Below are 17991 nucleotides of genomic sequence, written 5' to 3' on the forward strand. Positions count from 1 at the left end.
CTGAGTTGGTTGGTTAATTTTTGGTGGCTGTGTGTGTTTCCATCCTTGAATGTCTAGAATACAAACAACATGCAGTGTTTTCCATGGCCATATAGTGTTCTAGGGAGAGCATGGGGCGGAAATAAGGAGCTGGCCCCACTTCCTCCTCCCTTCGCTCAACAGATTAGACAAGCCACTCGTTTCCTGTATTTTTTTGATACTAGCCTTTAAGTGTTGTGGTGATGATGATGATGATGATGATGATGATATACTTTCCTTCATGGGTTATTATAAAGATTTAAGGTGATTAAAAGATACTCTTCATTTATAAAAAAAATAATGTGGAAGATTCCAATTTTCATATATTCTTTATACACATCACCCTCCAGGCCCATTTTCAGCCCTCCTCATCCTCATAATATTCTTAGTAAAACAAAAGATATGGTCACTATGTCTGACTGTCTTGGAGGTTTTTCTTCTCCACTGCAATATTTGTCTCTTCATTGCTTCCCAACTGAGCAAGTGATTCTGACTTTTTTCCCAGGCCAAGTTCTCTGGCCTGACCATCAGGGCTTTGCACCCTAAATTCATGCTCCTCCCTTGGCATTGTCTGTGGCTTCACTGGAAATCTTCCATCGGAAGATGGAACACTGTCCATCAGGGGAGTGCCATTTGACCTCAAACTCCTTAACCAAACTTTCGGAGAGCAGATGCACCCATCTGTGAAGCAGCAGCAGTAGCACCCAGCCTGGATCAGGCAAAGCAGCCACAGTGATCGATTGAGTAAAAATTGCTTAATTCAGATTATACCCATCCTCTGTTTCTGCTGAGTACTCTTTTTTGATCAAACACGTTGAGTATTCCTTGCCTTGAAAAACAAACATGCAAGTAAATGCACAAACACAACCCATACTGAAAACTATTGGTGTGCTAGTTTGATGATTATTATAAAATTTCCCTGGAATGCTTTGGGCCCATCTCTGTGACCCCGTATACCCTAACCCATCATGGCGAGTTCCTCAGGGCCGGGGACCATCAGATTTTTATCATCTTTATATTACCATTGTCTAGTATCGTGCCGGAACAATAGAAAATATTTGCTGAATTAACAGAAGAGCATCATTCTAACTATAACTTTCTGAAAATGACACTAATATTTCCTTTTAAAACCTTGACTCTTGCCTAGCTACAATATAACATGGCCAGACTTACTTCTCTCCTTCTAAACTTTTCAAATGACTTTACACATTCTTCTTGAGCTATTACTCTCTGATGTTCCAGGACCAGATGCTGAGTCCTTAACTGTATTCGTTCCCAGCTTCCTTCTAAGGCTACTCCTCTCCCTTGCTTGCTGTTTGCTCCTCCTAGTACTGTTATTGTTTGTTTGTTTGTTTGTTGTTTTTGTTTCCATCCTCATATTTCCGGTACTTCACATATCTTTGGGGATGCCCTATATTTTTTAAAAGCATCCCAGACTTCAGAATTATTGAATTTTTATCATCTATTAAGTAATTCTTCTTATAATAATAAGTGAGATCTGTCTTGAATTATTATTTACTTAACCCACTTTTTTTGTCTCACCAAACAGATAATGTATTTTAGAATGAGTAATATTGTATTAGGGTTACATATCTCACAGAGGCCCTTTAGGATACCATTTACATAGTAGCTGCTCAGAAAAAAAAAATTGAGACATTGTAGGAGATAGGCTCCATCCATACCGTTTTTCTAGTACTCACAACAGTTTGTGTTCAGACATCTGCACTCTCCCTTCTGGCGTCCCCGACATTTCCTGATAGATGTGCCGATCCGAGTTCAGAACCTGTAAAACAGGATGGAGCCAACTCAGCCATGAATGATTACATTTTTCTCATGAGCTAATTAACGTAATTCCAAACTGAGATGAGCAAGGCACCCAAAATACAAGAAGGACACCCGTAAGCGCTCATAAAATGGCCTTTTGAAAGATTTTTTTTTGAGCGGGGGGTGGGGGGGAGGCGCATTTTATCTCTGCCTAACATCTGTGTTGGGTGCTGAGGACTCTAGGTGGATGTACTAGCCTTGGCTTATAGAAAACAGAGAGGCCTTGTGGGTTGAGATAGTCAGGGTGGAGGAGGTGGCAGAGCCATACAAGGCAGGAGGCTCCCACTGGAGGACACCTGTCCTCTCCACCCTGTCCAGTCATCACAGTGCTGCCTGGGATGCGATGCCTGCACTGAGCTTTGAAAGGTGCAGCTAGAAAAGAAGCAGAGGAGAGCAGAAGGTTTTCACACAAGAGGACCCTCCGTGTATGTATAAAACAGCCGTGTTTTGGGGGATTTCAGTGAGCTGTTCGTGGTTAGAGCATTAAATAAGAATGGAGAGACGCTAGAGAAGGCCTGGAGAGCCAGGCCTGGGCCATTTTCTGAGGTGAATCCCTAGGAATACACTGGCCTTGGATCCCGGCACAGCAAGGACTAAATTACGCCCCCGGATGTATATTGACCACATTTGGAGAAACCATAAGAGAAGCAGGTGGCCGGCACGGTCCCCGGGCTCCTCATTTCAAAGGCATGTCAGCTGTGGGGCCTTTTCTGGTTACCGCTCCGATATCAACAATCATTTGTCACTCCCCTGCACTGCAGAATGGCAGAATGAATTTCTTTTGTTTTCTTTAGAGAATCTCTTGATAAGCTCTCCCAGAGAGGGCAGCTTCTCAGCGAAGAAGGCCACGGCGTTGGGAAAGAAGGACGCCTGTGCTCTCAGCTGCTCACGACCTACCAGCACTTACTCAGAATGACCAAGGAGAAACTCAGGAGCTGCCAGCTGGCCCTGCAGGAGCACGAGGCCCTGGAGGAGGCACTGCAGAGCATGTGGTCCTGGGTGAAGGATGCTCAAGACAAACTGGCCTGTGCAGAGAGCACCGTCGGAAGCAAAGACACCTTGGAAAAACGGCTGTTACAAATACAGGTACGTGTGGCACCAGCTAGACACCCACAACTTCTGAAGACTGATTTGATTAGATTCGCAAATGTTTGAGTTGCGTCTTAATCAATCCGTGAGCCTGTAAATCAGGATTATTCAGGTAAAGTGGAGAAACTGGGCCAAAAGAATGTGGAGTAGTCATTTTTCCACTTTGTAAAGGCATATTTTTGTTTTAATAGTTATAAAATAATGTTTAATTTTATTTCATAAATATTCAGTAAATGTTATGAAAAAAATACCTACTTTACTCCAAGCACTATACAAGTTGCTGGGCCTATAAAGATAAAAATTAATCCTTGATTTCTAGGCGTTCAAGTCACTGGGAGAGACCAACCTGTATGTAAATTGTTACTTACCGTGTGACATGTATGTAGGGGCTGCACTTGAAGCAAGCAGGCTTATGTTGAAAGCACAGAGGAGCCCACCTACCCAGACCACAGTCAGCGAAGGTGACCTCGAAAGCCAGGAATTAGCCAGGCAATGAAAATAGGGGACTATTAGGTTTTTTACAAGTATGTCTTCATTTTCAAAATAATCTCTTTTGACTCTGAAACCAAATTTTAGTAAAGTTACAAATTCTAGGCTGGTGGCCCAAAGTTTTCCAAGAATTTAAATTGGAATTGATCTTTGACTCCCAGACTCCTGGATAGCTAATATTTAAGTAAAGTGTCATGCCGCAGCTGGCGGGTCCAGAGTTTGTTGTCGCTGTTTTCATTTTAAGGTGAGTAAGTTATTCCCTACCTGCTTTTAAAAATATCAGAAAGCTTTCATGTTTCTACTGGCTGTATTTACTCTTTCTTCGTAGGATATTCTCCTGATGAAAGGCGAAGGAGAAGTTAAGTTGAACATGGCCATTGGCAAAGGGGAACAGGCCGCGAGAAGTAGCAACGAAGAGGGTCGGAGGGTGATCCAGACTCAGCTACAGACCCTGGCAGACGTGTGGGCGAACATCATGGGCTCCGCCCTCCGTGCTCAGAGGTACAGAGACTAGTTTTAGTGTTTATTCATCTAAATAAAACACAGTGGCTTAGTAAAATGATGGAGCATGCTGAGGGGATCTCTAGTAGGTGTACCAAGCATATTATTTTAGCTAGTTGTATGCTTGCCTATCTTTGCCTAAATTGTATTTTCTGTAACAGCAAGACTGGTTTGGTTTGTTTCCTCTCTTTGCATGTGTGTGTGTGTGTGTGTGTGTGTGTGTGTGTGTGTGTGTAATATTTATTTCTCTCACAACTCTCATAGAATCTTGCACACAACATGGGTTCAGTGAAATACCTCTTTTCTTCTCATCCAAGCAAAGATATATGGTCTTTAATAACTTTCATAAGATTTTGCTTTTTGAGGGAACACAAGGAGAATTAAGTTGTTGGTAACTGTTGAGCTTAAGTATAAATCGTTTTATACTTAATATCATCCACGTTGGGGTTGCAGAAGTGTGTGGGAGTTTTTGATTATCATAGTGACAGGGGCCATCCCTGGCACCTCCTGCGATGCCTAGACAGTGTCACATGAGCAACAACCTGCCCACCCCGGAAGCCTGCAGGGCCCCTGATGAGAAGCACCAGAGGCTGATGAGAAAGTAGAGAATATACTGACTGTTGTACCAGGTGTCATTTTGCTGTTGTATTTATGGATGGAAGATTCTTCACCTTCCTCCCTCTTCTCAGAATATCTACAAGGAACCTGACGGGCTTGTTGGACAAATGAAACTTCAGTCAGAATTAGATTAAAGTACATTCCAGAAGCCATATTCTGAAGGTTATATCATCAAAGAAGTGTGTGTGCTCGATATGATCGTTATAAAGAGATGAATAAAAGATTAAAGTTCATCACAAAGCAAAATACATACGCTACATTAGCCAGCTACTGCAATGTAAACAGTGAGCCATGGTTTCAATTAAAATTTGGGAGGATTTGTTTTGTTTTGTTTCGTTTTGTTTTTTCCTTTAACATAGAGCACAGGTAACGAGTCCCCAAATCAGCAGGACTTTGAATGTTAGTTATAATTCATAACGGTTAGCAAAGAAGAAAAATCAGTTCCTATGGTTATTTTTCTGAATAATAGACCAAACTTCCCAATGCTCAGCAATAGGCCAGCCATAAAAGTGAATGGGAATACAAGTGAATATTTTTCAGACGTTAGAATAAACTGTTAAATGCCAAAAGTAGATTCAAATCCTCGATTCTCTTCTCTCGGTAAGGCATTAAGTTTGAGAACTAAGCATATTGAGTAGCAGCAGTGCTCATATTGTTGTGCTAAAATGACACAAAACAAAGTGTTTTTTGCCTTCTGGGTGCTGGGAGGCTCGGGTAGGATGCACACCAGAAAAACTCTGACTCACATTGTGTTACTGAGACACCGTGGGACCATAGAAGAATGCAGGGCCTGGGTGGCTTCTGGGTTAGGAGAGAGCAATCTGGATTTCCTAGAAAATTCTTTGAGGGAAGGATATGAATTTAGGCATGGATAAGGAGTTTCCTACTGATGAAAAACAAAAACAAAAACAAAACAATTTGAGTAACTTCAGGATCATAAGATTATATGCAAGGGAGGCTGGGAGGAGGTCACTGAAGAAGAATTTAGAATGGTTTGTAAAGCCGAATACTTTAAAATTTTTAAATTTCTGCCCAAAAGCCTTTTATTTGACTATCTGGAGAGCTATTTACTTGAGTATTATATTTGTGACCATATTTCTCATATTATAAATACACTGAGCTTCATTCTTTCATACAGTCAACATTAAACATTGTTGAATGTACGAACATATATGTTAAGCATATATATTCCTAAGTGAAAAATTAATGTAATGATATTTAATTTACCCAGGAAGAAGACCCTCAATTTTCAATTCCAGTCGATAGATAATTGCCATCTGATTTTAATCATATAAACGGAACCCAAGAAAATTAAGAATTGGTATAAGTTAAATAAAATTTAATTGATGCCCCAGTGCTGATTTTCAAAACTATAGCACATAAATTTGCCTGTTTTTTTTTTTTTTTAGAATAATTAGCATTTGGAAGACAAACCTCCAGATGCATGTATGATCACAACATCTTTGTGACATAGATTCACTTTCTTTTGAAGAAACTGTGCTGTGGGTCAGAGAAGTAGTGTTTCTCCCTGCTCTTAAAAGCAGCATTTTCATCCTTTCGATAGCATTTAATAAGACAGCTTACATGGCTGAATGTCCTCATAATTGATTTTCAGTAAATATGTCAAGATAACTTATTTTTATGATATGTGACATTAATTCTAGCAACCTAGAGTCTGTGATTAGCCAATGGAATGACTACCTGGAGTGGAAAAACCAGCTGGAGCAGTGGATGGAATCAGTGGATCAAAAAGTAGAACATCCATTGAAACTGCAGGCAGGTCTGAAAGAGAAGTTTTCCCTTCTGGACCACTTTCAGTCCATCGTATCCGAGGGGGAGGGACACACCGGAGCTCTACACGGCCTCATTGCAAAGTCCAGGGAGCTCTACCAGAAGACCGAGGATGAGTCTTTCAAGGAAACAGCTCAAGAGGAACTGAAAACCCAGTTTAATGACATAATGACAGTGGCCAAGGTCAGTGCTTTATGTTGAAGAAAAAACGTCAAGGCTCAGATAAATAATAGGTTGAATTATTGCATCATTGGTGCTCCAAAACTATATGGGCGATTAGTGAAGAGATATTATGTAAATAAAATTTCTCGCCTATGGATGCCTATGAATTTTTCTCTTTCTGCAATCTTGGGATTATTTTTTATTCTTTGTTTTTGACTTTCTCCATGCAGAATGTTAGTCAACCCATTTTTAAATAAGATTGTTGAGCCTCAAATATCAGTGTTTAAAGTTCTTTTATCTTTTGCTACCACTTACATTTGTTAGAGCAAATGCAAGTCTATTTACTTCCTGATTTCAATCATGTACAAAATAGTGTGTTCGGGTCTCATCTTAGCACAAACTTCATTTTTCTATTCTCAAAGATATAGGCTCCTTCATGTAATATCATGATATTTTCCAACTCTAACTGAACTTTTACTTTTCTCTGTAATTTCTTTTGTATATTTATGACAATTTTAAAGAAAAGACGAGAGGTTCCCACCCCCCTTCTTGGTTTTTCTTTCTGGAATTCTCTTTGCATTATTAATACTATACTTATTATTTATTTTAATTTTTATTTTGGTAATAATGAAGAACTATGACTCTGGAGTAAAAAAACAAATTTGAATTGTGGCTTTGACATTTTTTTGGATGTGTGACTTTGGGCACGTCACTAATCTCTGTAAGTGTCCTTACCTATAGTAGTATCTCCATCACAGAGCCGTTGTGAGAATAAAATGAGCAGATGCATTTAACATACTAAACAGAATGCCTTACAAAAAGCCAACACAAATAATTTCTTAAATAATAAGAATCGTTATTACAATAATTATTATTGAATGGATAATTAGTGAGGGATGTTAGTTAACATTCATTAAGCATAGATCTTTTTTTTATGCAAAGCTAGAACAAAGTAAAATTATAGGAAAAATGGTTGCTTTCTCAAAGTCTTTCAATCTAATTAAGATTTGATATTTTCATTTTAAGATATTAAACATAAGGAAAATTCAAGAAGAATGAAATCTTCTGAGATCATTAAGAGACCAATATGTGTTATCTTATCTGATTTTATATTCTCAATAGAGACTACTGTTAAAGCAGCTTTTTCTTTATTTACTAGGAGAAAATGAGGAAAGTGGAAGAAATTGTGAAGGACCACCTAATGTATCTAGATGCAGTCCAGGAATTCACAGACTGGCTCCATTCAGCAAAGGAAGAACTTCACCGGTGGTCAGATATGTCTGGAGATTCATCAGCCACCCAGAAAAAGCTGTCTAAAATTAAGGTAGGGAAAAAGACAGATATTATAATTTCATTGTTTCATTGGTTGTTGAGTCTAACATAGCTGTGATAAGGATTCTATGGATAAGACTCTATACTGAAAATGTTTTTGTCCTGTGTTCTATTTGTCCATGTTCATTACCTTGCACCTCATGAATTCTAAACATAAGCAAGAGGAAAAAAAGGAATTCAAAATACTTTACACTTGTGAGCAAAATGGAACATTGTCCACGTATGCTTCTGCATGCGAATGTGCTTATTGCTGTAGCATGAGAGACTACAAAATAGATGCCAACTTGGTAGGCTGACAAAATTGGATATTCATTTCTAGCACAGTGAAAGAAAAGTTTATATAGGAACTTTGTTAAAAGTTTTTGAACAAGAACTTGGAAATGTCATTCTAGACGTTTTCTTCTGCTTTCCTAGCTAACAGTACAACAGCATAATAGAAGACAGTACTTTAAAGAACATTAAAATTGTTCCCCCTAAGGGCAACTTACAGAATAGAAATTCATGCAACTAGGAGTTAGAGATCTTAGAGTCTTTTAGTTATTTCTAGGTGCTTGACTATAACATTGCAATAACCTCCCCCTGTGGAAAATGATAGATTTTAGTCTAAAAATTAAGCAATGATGAAATCCTTTATGGTTAATTTTTAGATGAGTAAATGTTGCATATCAGTGGTGTATTTGTGGTAAGGAATTTAAGACTGAAATTGCGTTCTCATCCCTGGAGATCAGAAATTAAAATCATGAAAACAATAGTTGATAATAATAATGACTACATTTTGAAGATTTACTTTTAAGTGCTTATCGTATTTAAATCTCACAATGACCATGAAAGTTTTAAATGAGATAATCACATAAAGGCACTTCTTAAGTTATAATTCTTTAAAATACTTCATTGACACATCTCTAAGTAATATTTAACTTATCCATCCATCCATTTGTTCGACCAGTGTTGTACATCCATCAAAGAATTCATAGTGTAGTAGGGAACAATGGTGCACAAACTGATGTTGTTAAAATAATACCCTAAGTGTAGTGACAGCTCACTAACTAGAGTTCAGGCTCTGGAATCAAAAGCCTACCTCTGTTGATTATCTTTTGGCAAGTTCCCTGATGTCCTCAAGCCTCAGCCTCTCAATGGGTAAAATAAGAATAATCATAGTACCTGCCTGATAAAGTAGTTTTGAGGACTAATTAGATCATGCATATCAAACATTTAACATCATGCTTGACACATAGAACACATTCAATGAGAAAATCCAATGGATTTGGTAGATGAGTGATCTAATTGACTGTGGAGTGACGATGTGGGAAAAGTAAAGGGTGATGGTCAAGATGTTCCCTAGAGTCGATAAAACTATGTCCATCTGAGAAAAACAAGTATAGGCAGAGGAGACAGGTTATAGAGGAGGAAAAGTAAGTGCAACTGTGAACAGATAGAATTTGAACTGCCAGGTGATGATGTCTAGGAGGCATTTGAATATTCAAGTCTGCATTTCAGGTTGAGAAGCTGTATTGAACACTTGGAGTCCTAATGATCAGCATATAATTTGTAGTTGAAGCCAACGGAGTGAATGACACCAAGACCTGTGTATTAAGCAAAGAGAACAATGGGCACGGGACCAAAACTATCAATACTTAAGGAGCCACAGAAGAGGATTTGAAAGGGAGAGGGAGAAAACAGAGGAGAAGTAATAACAAGAGGAGGACCAGGAAGGTGGAGTGCCACCAAAGCCCCTGGTGGAGGAGGGAGTCACCATCCTAGAAGCAGCAAGAGGCAGCCATGAAGAGGAGGATCAAAGCGTGCCACCTAGACTTGGCAGTTTGGCTCCTTGGCAACACAGAGAGCCATTTCCACAGTCCAGTGAGGGGAAGACCGATTCCATGAATTTGGGAGTGAATGAATGGGTGGGTGGAATACGGGATAACCAGGAGGGACCGACATTCTCAAATATTGATGTGAGATCAAGAGAATTATTTTACAAGGCTGCTCCCCAGGTTGCCAAATGTATTTTTTTTAAATACTTTTATAAAATACATTAAAAAACATAAGAAATGTAGGAGAAGTTGCTGACATAAAGGTATTGGAATTTGGGAAGGAGAAAGTAAAGTTGCTCAGAGGTCCAGGTCAGCCCTAAATGCAGGCTGTTGTGTAGTGAAGAGAAATCGTGGAGGAAGTAAATAAGCATGTCCTCTGGCCTTTGGTGTCATCCCTGCCACACCCAGGAGTCACCACTGAGAAAAGGCAACTTCAAAGCCACATTTGTATTCGTATGAGGGTGTGTGTGTGTACATATGAAGGTTTGGGCATATGGCTTTTTAAAGAGAGTTTAAATACATGTTGACAAAATACATGTCGACAAAATACATGTAAAAGTCATTTCAAAACACTTTAAAATGATGCCCTTCCTCAAAATCAGATGAGCGTAGTTAATGATTGCAAATATTGAAATGCCCCAGATCCATACCAGAGAAAACTAGGATGATGCTTTAGAGAGTATATTGGGAAACTGATTTTTGACAGTTGATAATCTCTGAACTCCAAATTAAAAACCACTCATAAAAGCAAATTATAAGTATTTAAATCTAATAGTTAGATATAGCTCTTTTTAAAAAGTTATCATTTTTCTTTATCAAATTACTGCTTCCTCTATGCACTGATGAACAAGGAAGGTTCTTAGAATTCTGCTGCTGAGGAAATGATAATATGTATATTAAACGCTAACTGTGAAAGATTTCATGGGATTGTGCTTTGAATATTTAAACACTTTTAAATAACCTATACAAAAATGTGGTTATCTTGTATAGGTTGTGGAAGATATGTTTATTTCAAGCTAATAAAATGTGAATTATATTGATTAGTTTTTATGCTTAATTTAATTTATTAAACATGCTTTATATCCTGATTTTTTCTATATCTATTATTTTGTAATTGATTTTCTTCTTGAAGTTTTTTTCCCAAATAATCATCTTTTCTTTCTATTTAATCCAGGAGTGAAGTCATAATTTTGTATTATTACTAATAAAATCCTGGTTTTAACAATACATTATGTAAATATATAAACACCAGATGATGAAGTCAGTGAAATTTCAGTAAAAGAATCTAATTGCAGAAAGAAATACCACCGTTTTACCTAATTAACAACACATGTTTTAATTTTATCTTGTCTCTTAGAGTATGTGTGTGCTTTAAGCCAAAAAGTTATAACTAAATTGTTAAACTTCTAGTGATATTTTTTTTAATTAAAAAAAAAAAAAAAACCAAAGTAAATAAACCCAGTCTAAAGGTTAGTAACCACTTGGAACTTTTGATTAAGCCTCTCTGTGAATTATTCATTTTAGTAACTATAAAAATGTTTACATAAGGAAGTGAAGTATTTGAAATTGAGCAGGGCTCATGCTTTTGTTGTGATAATTTGGCCTGATTCCTGGTAGAATGAGGTGTGATTGAAGCTTCCATCTTGTGGAAGAAGATGAAAATGGGGTCGAGACCATGAAGAGAGCCCAGTTCTGCCATGATCCTCGTCCACTGGTCCATCAATTTAGGGAGAAATACAAATTTCCATAATTATAGGAGAAATCAGATCCCCATTATGTAGGAGCAATACACCACAGGCTTTTTAAGTCACTATCAGAACAATTCCATACTCAAGCCATGCCTGATTTCAGCGTCCCTATTTTGTCTGCTTTGGTATGTTACAGATTCCTCAGCTTCTCTTGCCACCCGCCTTGGTGCTCGAGATGACCATTCTCTGCTGTTGTAACTCGGGGGTGGGCAGATGAACTGATTCCGGTTCCCTGTGGCATGCTTGCTCCAACTTTCTAGCAAGACGGGGTCTCCCCCTGTACACATTTGGAAACTTGCTGTGACTAACAGCCTCCTCAGTTACCATGGTGACATTCCATTACAGGAGCTGATGGATTCCAGAGAGATTGGAGCGAGCCGCCTAAGCAGAGTGGAGTCGCTGGCTCCTGCGGTGACACAGAACACAACTGCCAGTGGGAGTGAGCTCATGGACACGGAGATGCAGGCCCTGCGTGCCGACTGGAAGCAGTGGGAAGACAGTGTATGCCAGACGCAGACCAGCCTGGAGACCCTGGTCAGCCAGATGGCCCTTTCGGAGCAGGAATTCACAGGCCAAGTGGCTCAACTGGAGCAGGCCCTGGAGCAGCTCGGGGTCCTTCTGACGACGTGGGCGCAGCAGTTAAGTGTCCTGGAAGGCAAGAACACAGACACGGAGATGGTGGAGTGCTGGCAGAAGGGGCGAGTAAGTTGGCTTCCTGTTTTCTATTGGTGGTTCTGCCGAAAATTTTATTCTGTTCTCATTGTTGCTAAAAAGAATCCTTGGTAACTAAAAACACGCAACATTCCATCAGACTTGGAAAGAAAGAAGTCTTTCTAATTAAATTTGCAAATCTGATCTGTTTCCTTTTCTCATAAATCAAATTATTGTAAAAATGAAGCTGAGGAGAGAAGATGTTATTCTTTACCGTGGAAAACAGTTATGGTTAGGGACAACATCCTACTTTCATTCTTAGGGTGTAAGAGTTTGTAGTGTGTTCAGCCATTCAGGCTGAAAAAATGGCCTGTGGGTAGAGGCATAAATAGACGGAGAGTCATAGCTGTTTGCCTGCCAGTGAATTATTTCCAACAATTAAATGATTTAATTTATAGCTTTGAAAGAACCATTTGGTGATCTAAAGCACAGCTAATAGTTTTCACCCTGATTAGCTCTCCTGTGTGTAGTTTTGATGGCTGATTTGAATTAACCCGTTAACAGAACCCCAATGTCACACTCATGGGTTGCTTCCGGCATTTTTTTTCGGAATGAGAGACAAGAAAGCATAAAAGGGATAGCGAAGAATGGGCAGAAGCTTGAAATCCTCTTTCTTTGTTTATTGTTAAATGGTATCTTGGAAAGACTTTTGATATTTGCAGTTTAATAATGCTCTGAATCATGGATGTCCTTAAAAGGAAGTTTAGTAAAGTAAACTTCTCTGTTTCTATTTATATTATAAACATTTCAAAATAGCTCCAACCAGTAAGAAAGTCACATAGTATTTTCAGCATTGCCTTGTTTTAAATCAAGTATTTGAAACAAATATAGCATACTCCAAAAGAAAACTTTATAATCATCTTTTTGTGCTGTTTTATTTATAATGTTTCTAGTTTTGTTTTTTTGTTTGTTTATTTGTTTTGGTTTTTTGTTTGTTTTTTTTTCTGATGCCCTTACAGTCCTTTAGGCTTAAGCACCAGAATAAAGTATAGAAAGCAGTTCTGTAAAACAGGGACATGAAAGTTGGTAATTATTTCATATGGTCAGTATTACTCACTCTGATATTAGAAAAATCAGTTATAATACAGTACGTCCTAAACTTTTCAATTGACCATTAAAATGGAAATTAAAAAAAAAAAAAAAAAGATTTGGTGGTATTTAAATGATATTACTATTCTGAGATATCATTACTTTTTATATTGATACTATTAGTGAAAACAATAGGTAAAAGCTTTTCATAGGCCTCACCTATATAATGCAAAAGTAAATAGAGATTTTAACTGTACTAACAATTCTAAGACAACAGCCCCCTGTTTAGATCTATTTACATTTGACTCTAGGACTCATTCTTTCGATGGCAATACTATATTACCTCTAAATACTCAGATTTTTCTTATTTCTAAAAATATTATTTTATCTAAAAATGAGAATAATAACAAAAAAGAAATGATAATTATGTGACAGGATAAAGATATTAGATAATGCTTTAGCAGTAATAATCATTTTGCAATATATAAAAGTACCAAACCAACATGTTGTACACTTTAAACTCACATAGTATGTCAATTCTATCTCAATGACAAGCTGGGAAATTTTTATTTTTATTTTTTAAATGGAGATAATATTCCCATTACAATGAATGCGTAGGAAAAGTTTTACAAAATAATGAATTTGCCAGGGTTCCTGTGGCTTTGTTTTGCTGTCATTGGGAAGGGCTTGTCATTGTTCACATCATGATAACCATCATCATCATGAGCCTTCACAAGTATTTACACTCTCCTCTGCAATGAAACAATGATACTCAAGAAATCTTTTTGAAAATCTATAAAGAATTATTGTCTATGAACTATGTAAAATCATGTCACAAAAAATCTTGTTTGTTGTGTTTACAAAGCTCATATCTCTTAAAATCCTTTGGGCTATTAGTGTTGGAAATTCAGCAATTTTCTTAACCTGTATAACCTCCAAGGAAAATAATGCATTTCAGGCCTTAACTGAAATAGAAGTACATAACCTGATATTTACATAATAAAAAATTCAAAATAATAATAATAATAAATTGTATTTCTTTGACCAATTAAGGATTTTTTAAAAAATAAATAAAAATAAATAATAAAAATTTTTAAAAGTCTAATCATATGCCTTAATTTATGATGAAGTTAAAGAATTTTTTTTTTTTTTTAGTGTAAAATTTTGGTCGAAGCTTTCACTTATGATAGCACCTAATTTGTAATGACTCATTTGAATCTCTGGGGTTTTTTATTTGCTTCTTTGGTGCATGGTAAGTTTCTTTGGTTCTTATAATGCTCCTAAATAAAAGATTCAATATGATGTAAAATAATAGTTACTAGATCAACATTTGAAGTTTCAGAGAGAAACTTTCTAAGTATTATTTATAATTTTTTTAAATAAAAATATTTTCAATGTCCCTAGCCCTGACACTAAGTTAAATAAAGAACTTTAAAGCCAAGAGAAACCCATTCCTCCTCTCAGAGTCACCATCTAGGTGGAAAGGCCAAGTTCAAAACCAGTGGGAATACTTGTCTGTGATAAGCGCCAACAAGGTCCTGTGTGTCCTCAGTGAGAAGCCTATAAGAGGTGGGGAGGGGGCCAGCGAATCCTTAGGGGAGTCGTTATCTGAACTGGGTCTTGAGGTATGATTACAAATTGACCAGATCTGTGAGGTGGAAGAACAGCACCAAGATACAGAATCACTGAGGAATGAGAAGATGCGGGAGCGAAAACTCGAGAACAGGATTCAAATTAAGTGGATCTTGTGCCTTTCTAGAAAGAAATGATAAAGATGTAAATGGGGCTCCGAGAGCCAAGATGCAGATGTAACTGTTTGAAAAGCTATCTCAGACGGGGAATAGACGAGACCTCATTATCTCTTACATGGAGTGAGAAGGGAAATGGGTTAGGCCAAGAGGATGCTTCGCTTTCTGACTTAGAACAATGAGAGGACAGTGGAGCCATTTACTAGGGCGAGGAGTGGCCCAGACCTGGTTTGCCGAGAGGCGTGGTTTTCCTACAAATCTAGGCCATGTCTTGACAAATATCTCTGAGAATAAAAACAGTAACAGCAACAGCTCTCTGAGTAGTTACATTCTTGCCCCTCCTCTTTAATTATTGTTATTATTTTTTACCTTAGTGATTCCATTATCCACACAGTCCCATTTAAATATTTGGGTGTCATTTACCTGCTGATTTTTCTTATTAGGCACTTATCAGTGTGCCAGGTAATGTGTGTTGGACACTCATGATTTCACTTGCTCTTTGTGACAGTCCATTGTGTAATTCAGTGGACCATGACCCTGATTTCAGAGGTGTACTTGTGAAGTCTCAAGACTTTATTTTGGTTTAGATATTCACAGAACTGTGATTATTCACATGTCTTTTTCATCCATTAAATTGTGAGCTCTTCAAATACAAGAATTATACTTTTAGTCATTTGATGGTGTTGGTTTGGTGGGCGGAGGGGGGGTGCCCCAGAATCCAGCAAAATGATTGCAACATGGCAGACATTTAACAAGTATTTGGTGACTGTATGAATAAAACTATGAAATGAATAAATTACTCCTTAAATCAGATCTGTGGATTATAAGAATTTCTTAATGTGGAAGTTAATTGTATATACTACATAAATCGATTGATTATGTATACATACGCACATAACTAATACAGATATTAAACCAAAATAAGTATTGCTTTGCTTTAAAATGATTTATCATTATTTTTAAACGATGGTCTAGTCAGACTGTTTTTAAACAATTTAGACTATTTTCTCTTTTCATTTTCTAAACCTACCTTACATTATTTGACTATTCGACAACATGTCCAGCCTCAAATGAGTCACTTACAAATTAGATGCTATTATGAGTGAGTGCCTATCCATGGCTAAAAAAGGATACAAATCAGCCAAGTGCTAATAGGTCTTATTTCTTAATCTATGTGTTGATTCTTCTCTCACTAATAATTATAACATGATTTCTGCATGTACAGTACATATGAAGATGTGGAAATTGCCCAATTTTGTCTTGCAATTTCCTAACAGGAGATACTGGATGCTCTACAAAAAGCAGAGCCTAAGACAGAGGATCTCAAGTCTCAGCTGAATGACCTTTGTCGGTTTTCCAGAGACCTGAGTACATACAGTGGCAAAGTTTCTGGCTTGATTAAAGAATATAATTGGTGAGCATGAACCTTACTGGTAATCACAATATTTTCATACAATTAAAAAGCTAGAGATTTGTTTATTTCAAGATGTGATTTCAATATTAATATAAATTAACCATTAAATACATTACTAAATGATAAGTGCACACTCTAAGAATTGTTGATTCCATCAGACATTATTTTAATCTCCTTTATCATTTTTTCCCTTCCATTAAATGTTTCAAACCACGTTTTTAGTCTTTGTTTGCAAGCATCCAAAAGCTGTCAGAATAAAGAACAGATTTTGCAGCAGAGATTTCGAAGATCCTTCAAGGACTTCCAGCAGTGGTTGGTTAATGCAAAAACCACTACCGCCAAATGTTTCGATATACCTCAAAATCTCAGTGAAGTTTCAACAAGTCTTCAGAAAATACAGGTGAGAGTGTTACTAATTAATTCTAATAATGGAGCTGAAGTGGATTCAAAAGGTGACTCTAGATCATTTTATAAGCAGATTAAAGTTTTGCTTAAGAAACTCAACTTTCAAATAGATCCCTGCTTGAGACGATTGTGTACATGAAGAAAAACCAGCGCATTCATATAAATGTGTGCTATTTTATATATTAATGGGGAGTAAGGAAATAATAAAAGCTATTTCTATGTGACAAGTATTGTGCTTGAGCACTCTAAACAGAGTTTGTCATTTAATTTTTATAGTCACTTTATCAGGTTCATACAATTATTAACCTCAGTGTAAGCTAAAGAGTCTTAGCCACTTAATTTATACAATAAAAATTGTTTATCCCTTCTCTGTGATTTTGTTGAGAAATAAGTAGAAAAGTCAGTGTGTGTTAAATCATAGAACATTTTATTATACCTAATCTTACAATTTTCTTTATAGGAATTTTCATCAGAAAGTGAAAATGGACAGCATAAGCTAAACACGATGCTATCTAAAGGAGAACTTTTGAGTACTCTGTTGACCAAAGAGAAAGCTAATGGTATCCAGGCCAAAATTGCAACTGCAAAAGAAGACTGGAAAAATTTTCATTCAAATCTCCGCCAAAAGGAATCTGCCCTAGAGGTATAATATAGCTAACTACGTAGACACAGTCTGTGTTAGTTGTCGTCGTCATTGTTGTTAGTTAGTTAGACCACACTTTCGATATATCCAAGTACTCTGTCAGTGATTCTGGTCTTCCTTCTCTGAATATGCAACAATGCAATTATTCTTTTTTTCTTGTGAAATCATTCATTTTGTGTAGCAACTCTTTTCTTGGAGGAAAATTGAGAGGCATGGAGAATATTTTATTTTTCTTTTAAAATGACGCTTCCTGGCAAAATAGATAATTTGATTATGACCGTAAATAATGCAGGATGGAAAAAACAATAATAGAAAATTAATACTAGAAAGTGAAAATGTGTATTTCCTCAATTCTTTTCTAACTCAAGACCATGGCACTTTTCCTTTGCGGTGGTGGCTGTTCTTTCATGACGGGCATCCTCCACTTAGTAGAGAGTGATAATCATTGTGCAGAGCCCAGAAATTTACTCTTAAGCCTTAAGGGATCATTAATGCAATGTGATCTGAGCTCCAAAGCATCTGCTTTTGGATATAGTACATATAGCATTGGCAGCAAGATTATCCAGTTCAAGAGATGTCCAGAAGTAGATGGATAGGTCAGGAGCTGTCTACCTTCTTACTCTCTCCATGTTTCTTTCCTCCCTCCCTCCCTCCC

The 17991-nt window shown here is 37.2% G+C and overlaps 1 protein-coding gene across 1 annotated transcript in view; it reads left to right on the plus strand.

Annotated features, from left to right (window-relative positions):
• The window catches only part of LOC112469032 (nesprin-1-like), a 134027-nt gene extending 117735 nt beyond the window's left edge, over nucleotides 1–16292 (plus strand). The window contains 6 exon segments of the mRNA XM_025049483.1: nucleotides 2637–2928; nucleotides 3749–3921; nucleotides 6204–6513; nucleotides 7652–7816; nucleotides 11732–12088; nucleotides 16152–16292. Coding sequence (XP_024905251.1) covers nucleotides 2637–2928; nucleotides 3749–3921; nucleotides 6204–6513; nucleotides 7652–7816; nucleotides 11732–12088; nucleotides 16152–16292 — 1438 coding nt within the window.
• The last annotated feature ends 1699 nt before the right edge of the window (nucleotides 16293–17991 follow it).

Source organism: Pteropus alecto, unplaced genomic scaffold, assembly GCF_000325575.1.
Source record: "Pteropus alecto unplaced genomic scaffold, ASM32557v1 scaffold176, whole genome shotgun sequence".
NCBI lineage: Eukaryota > Metazoa > Chordata > Mammalia > Chiroptera > Pteropodidae > Pteropus > Pteropus alecto.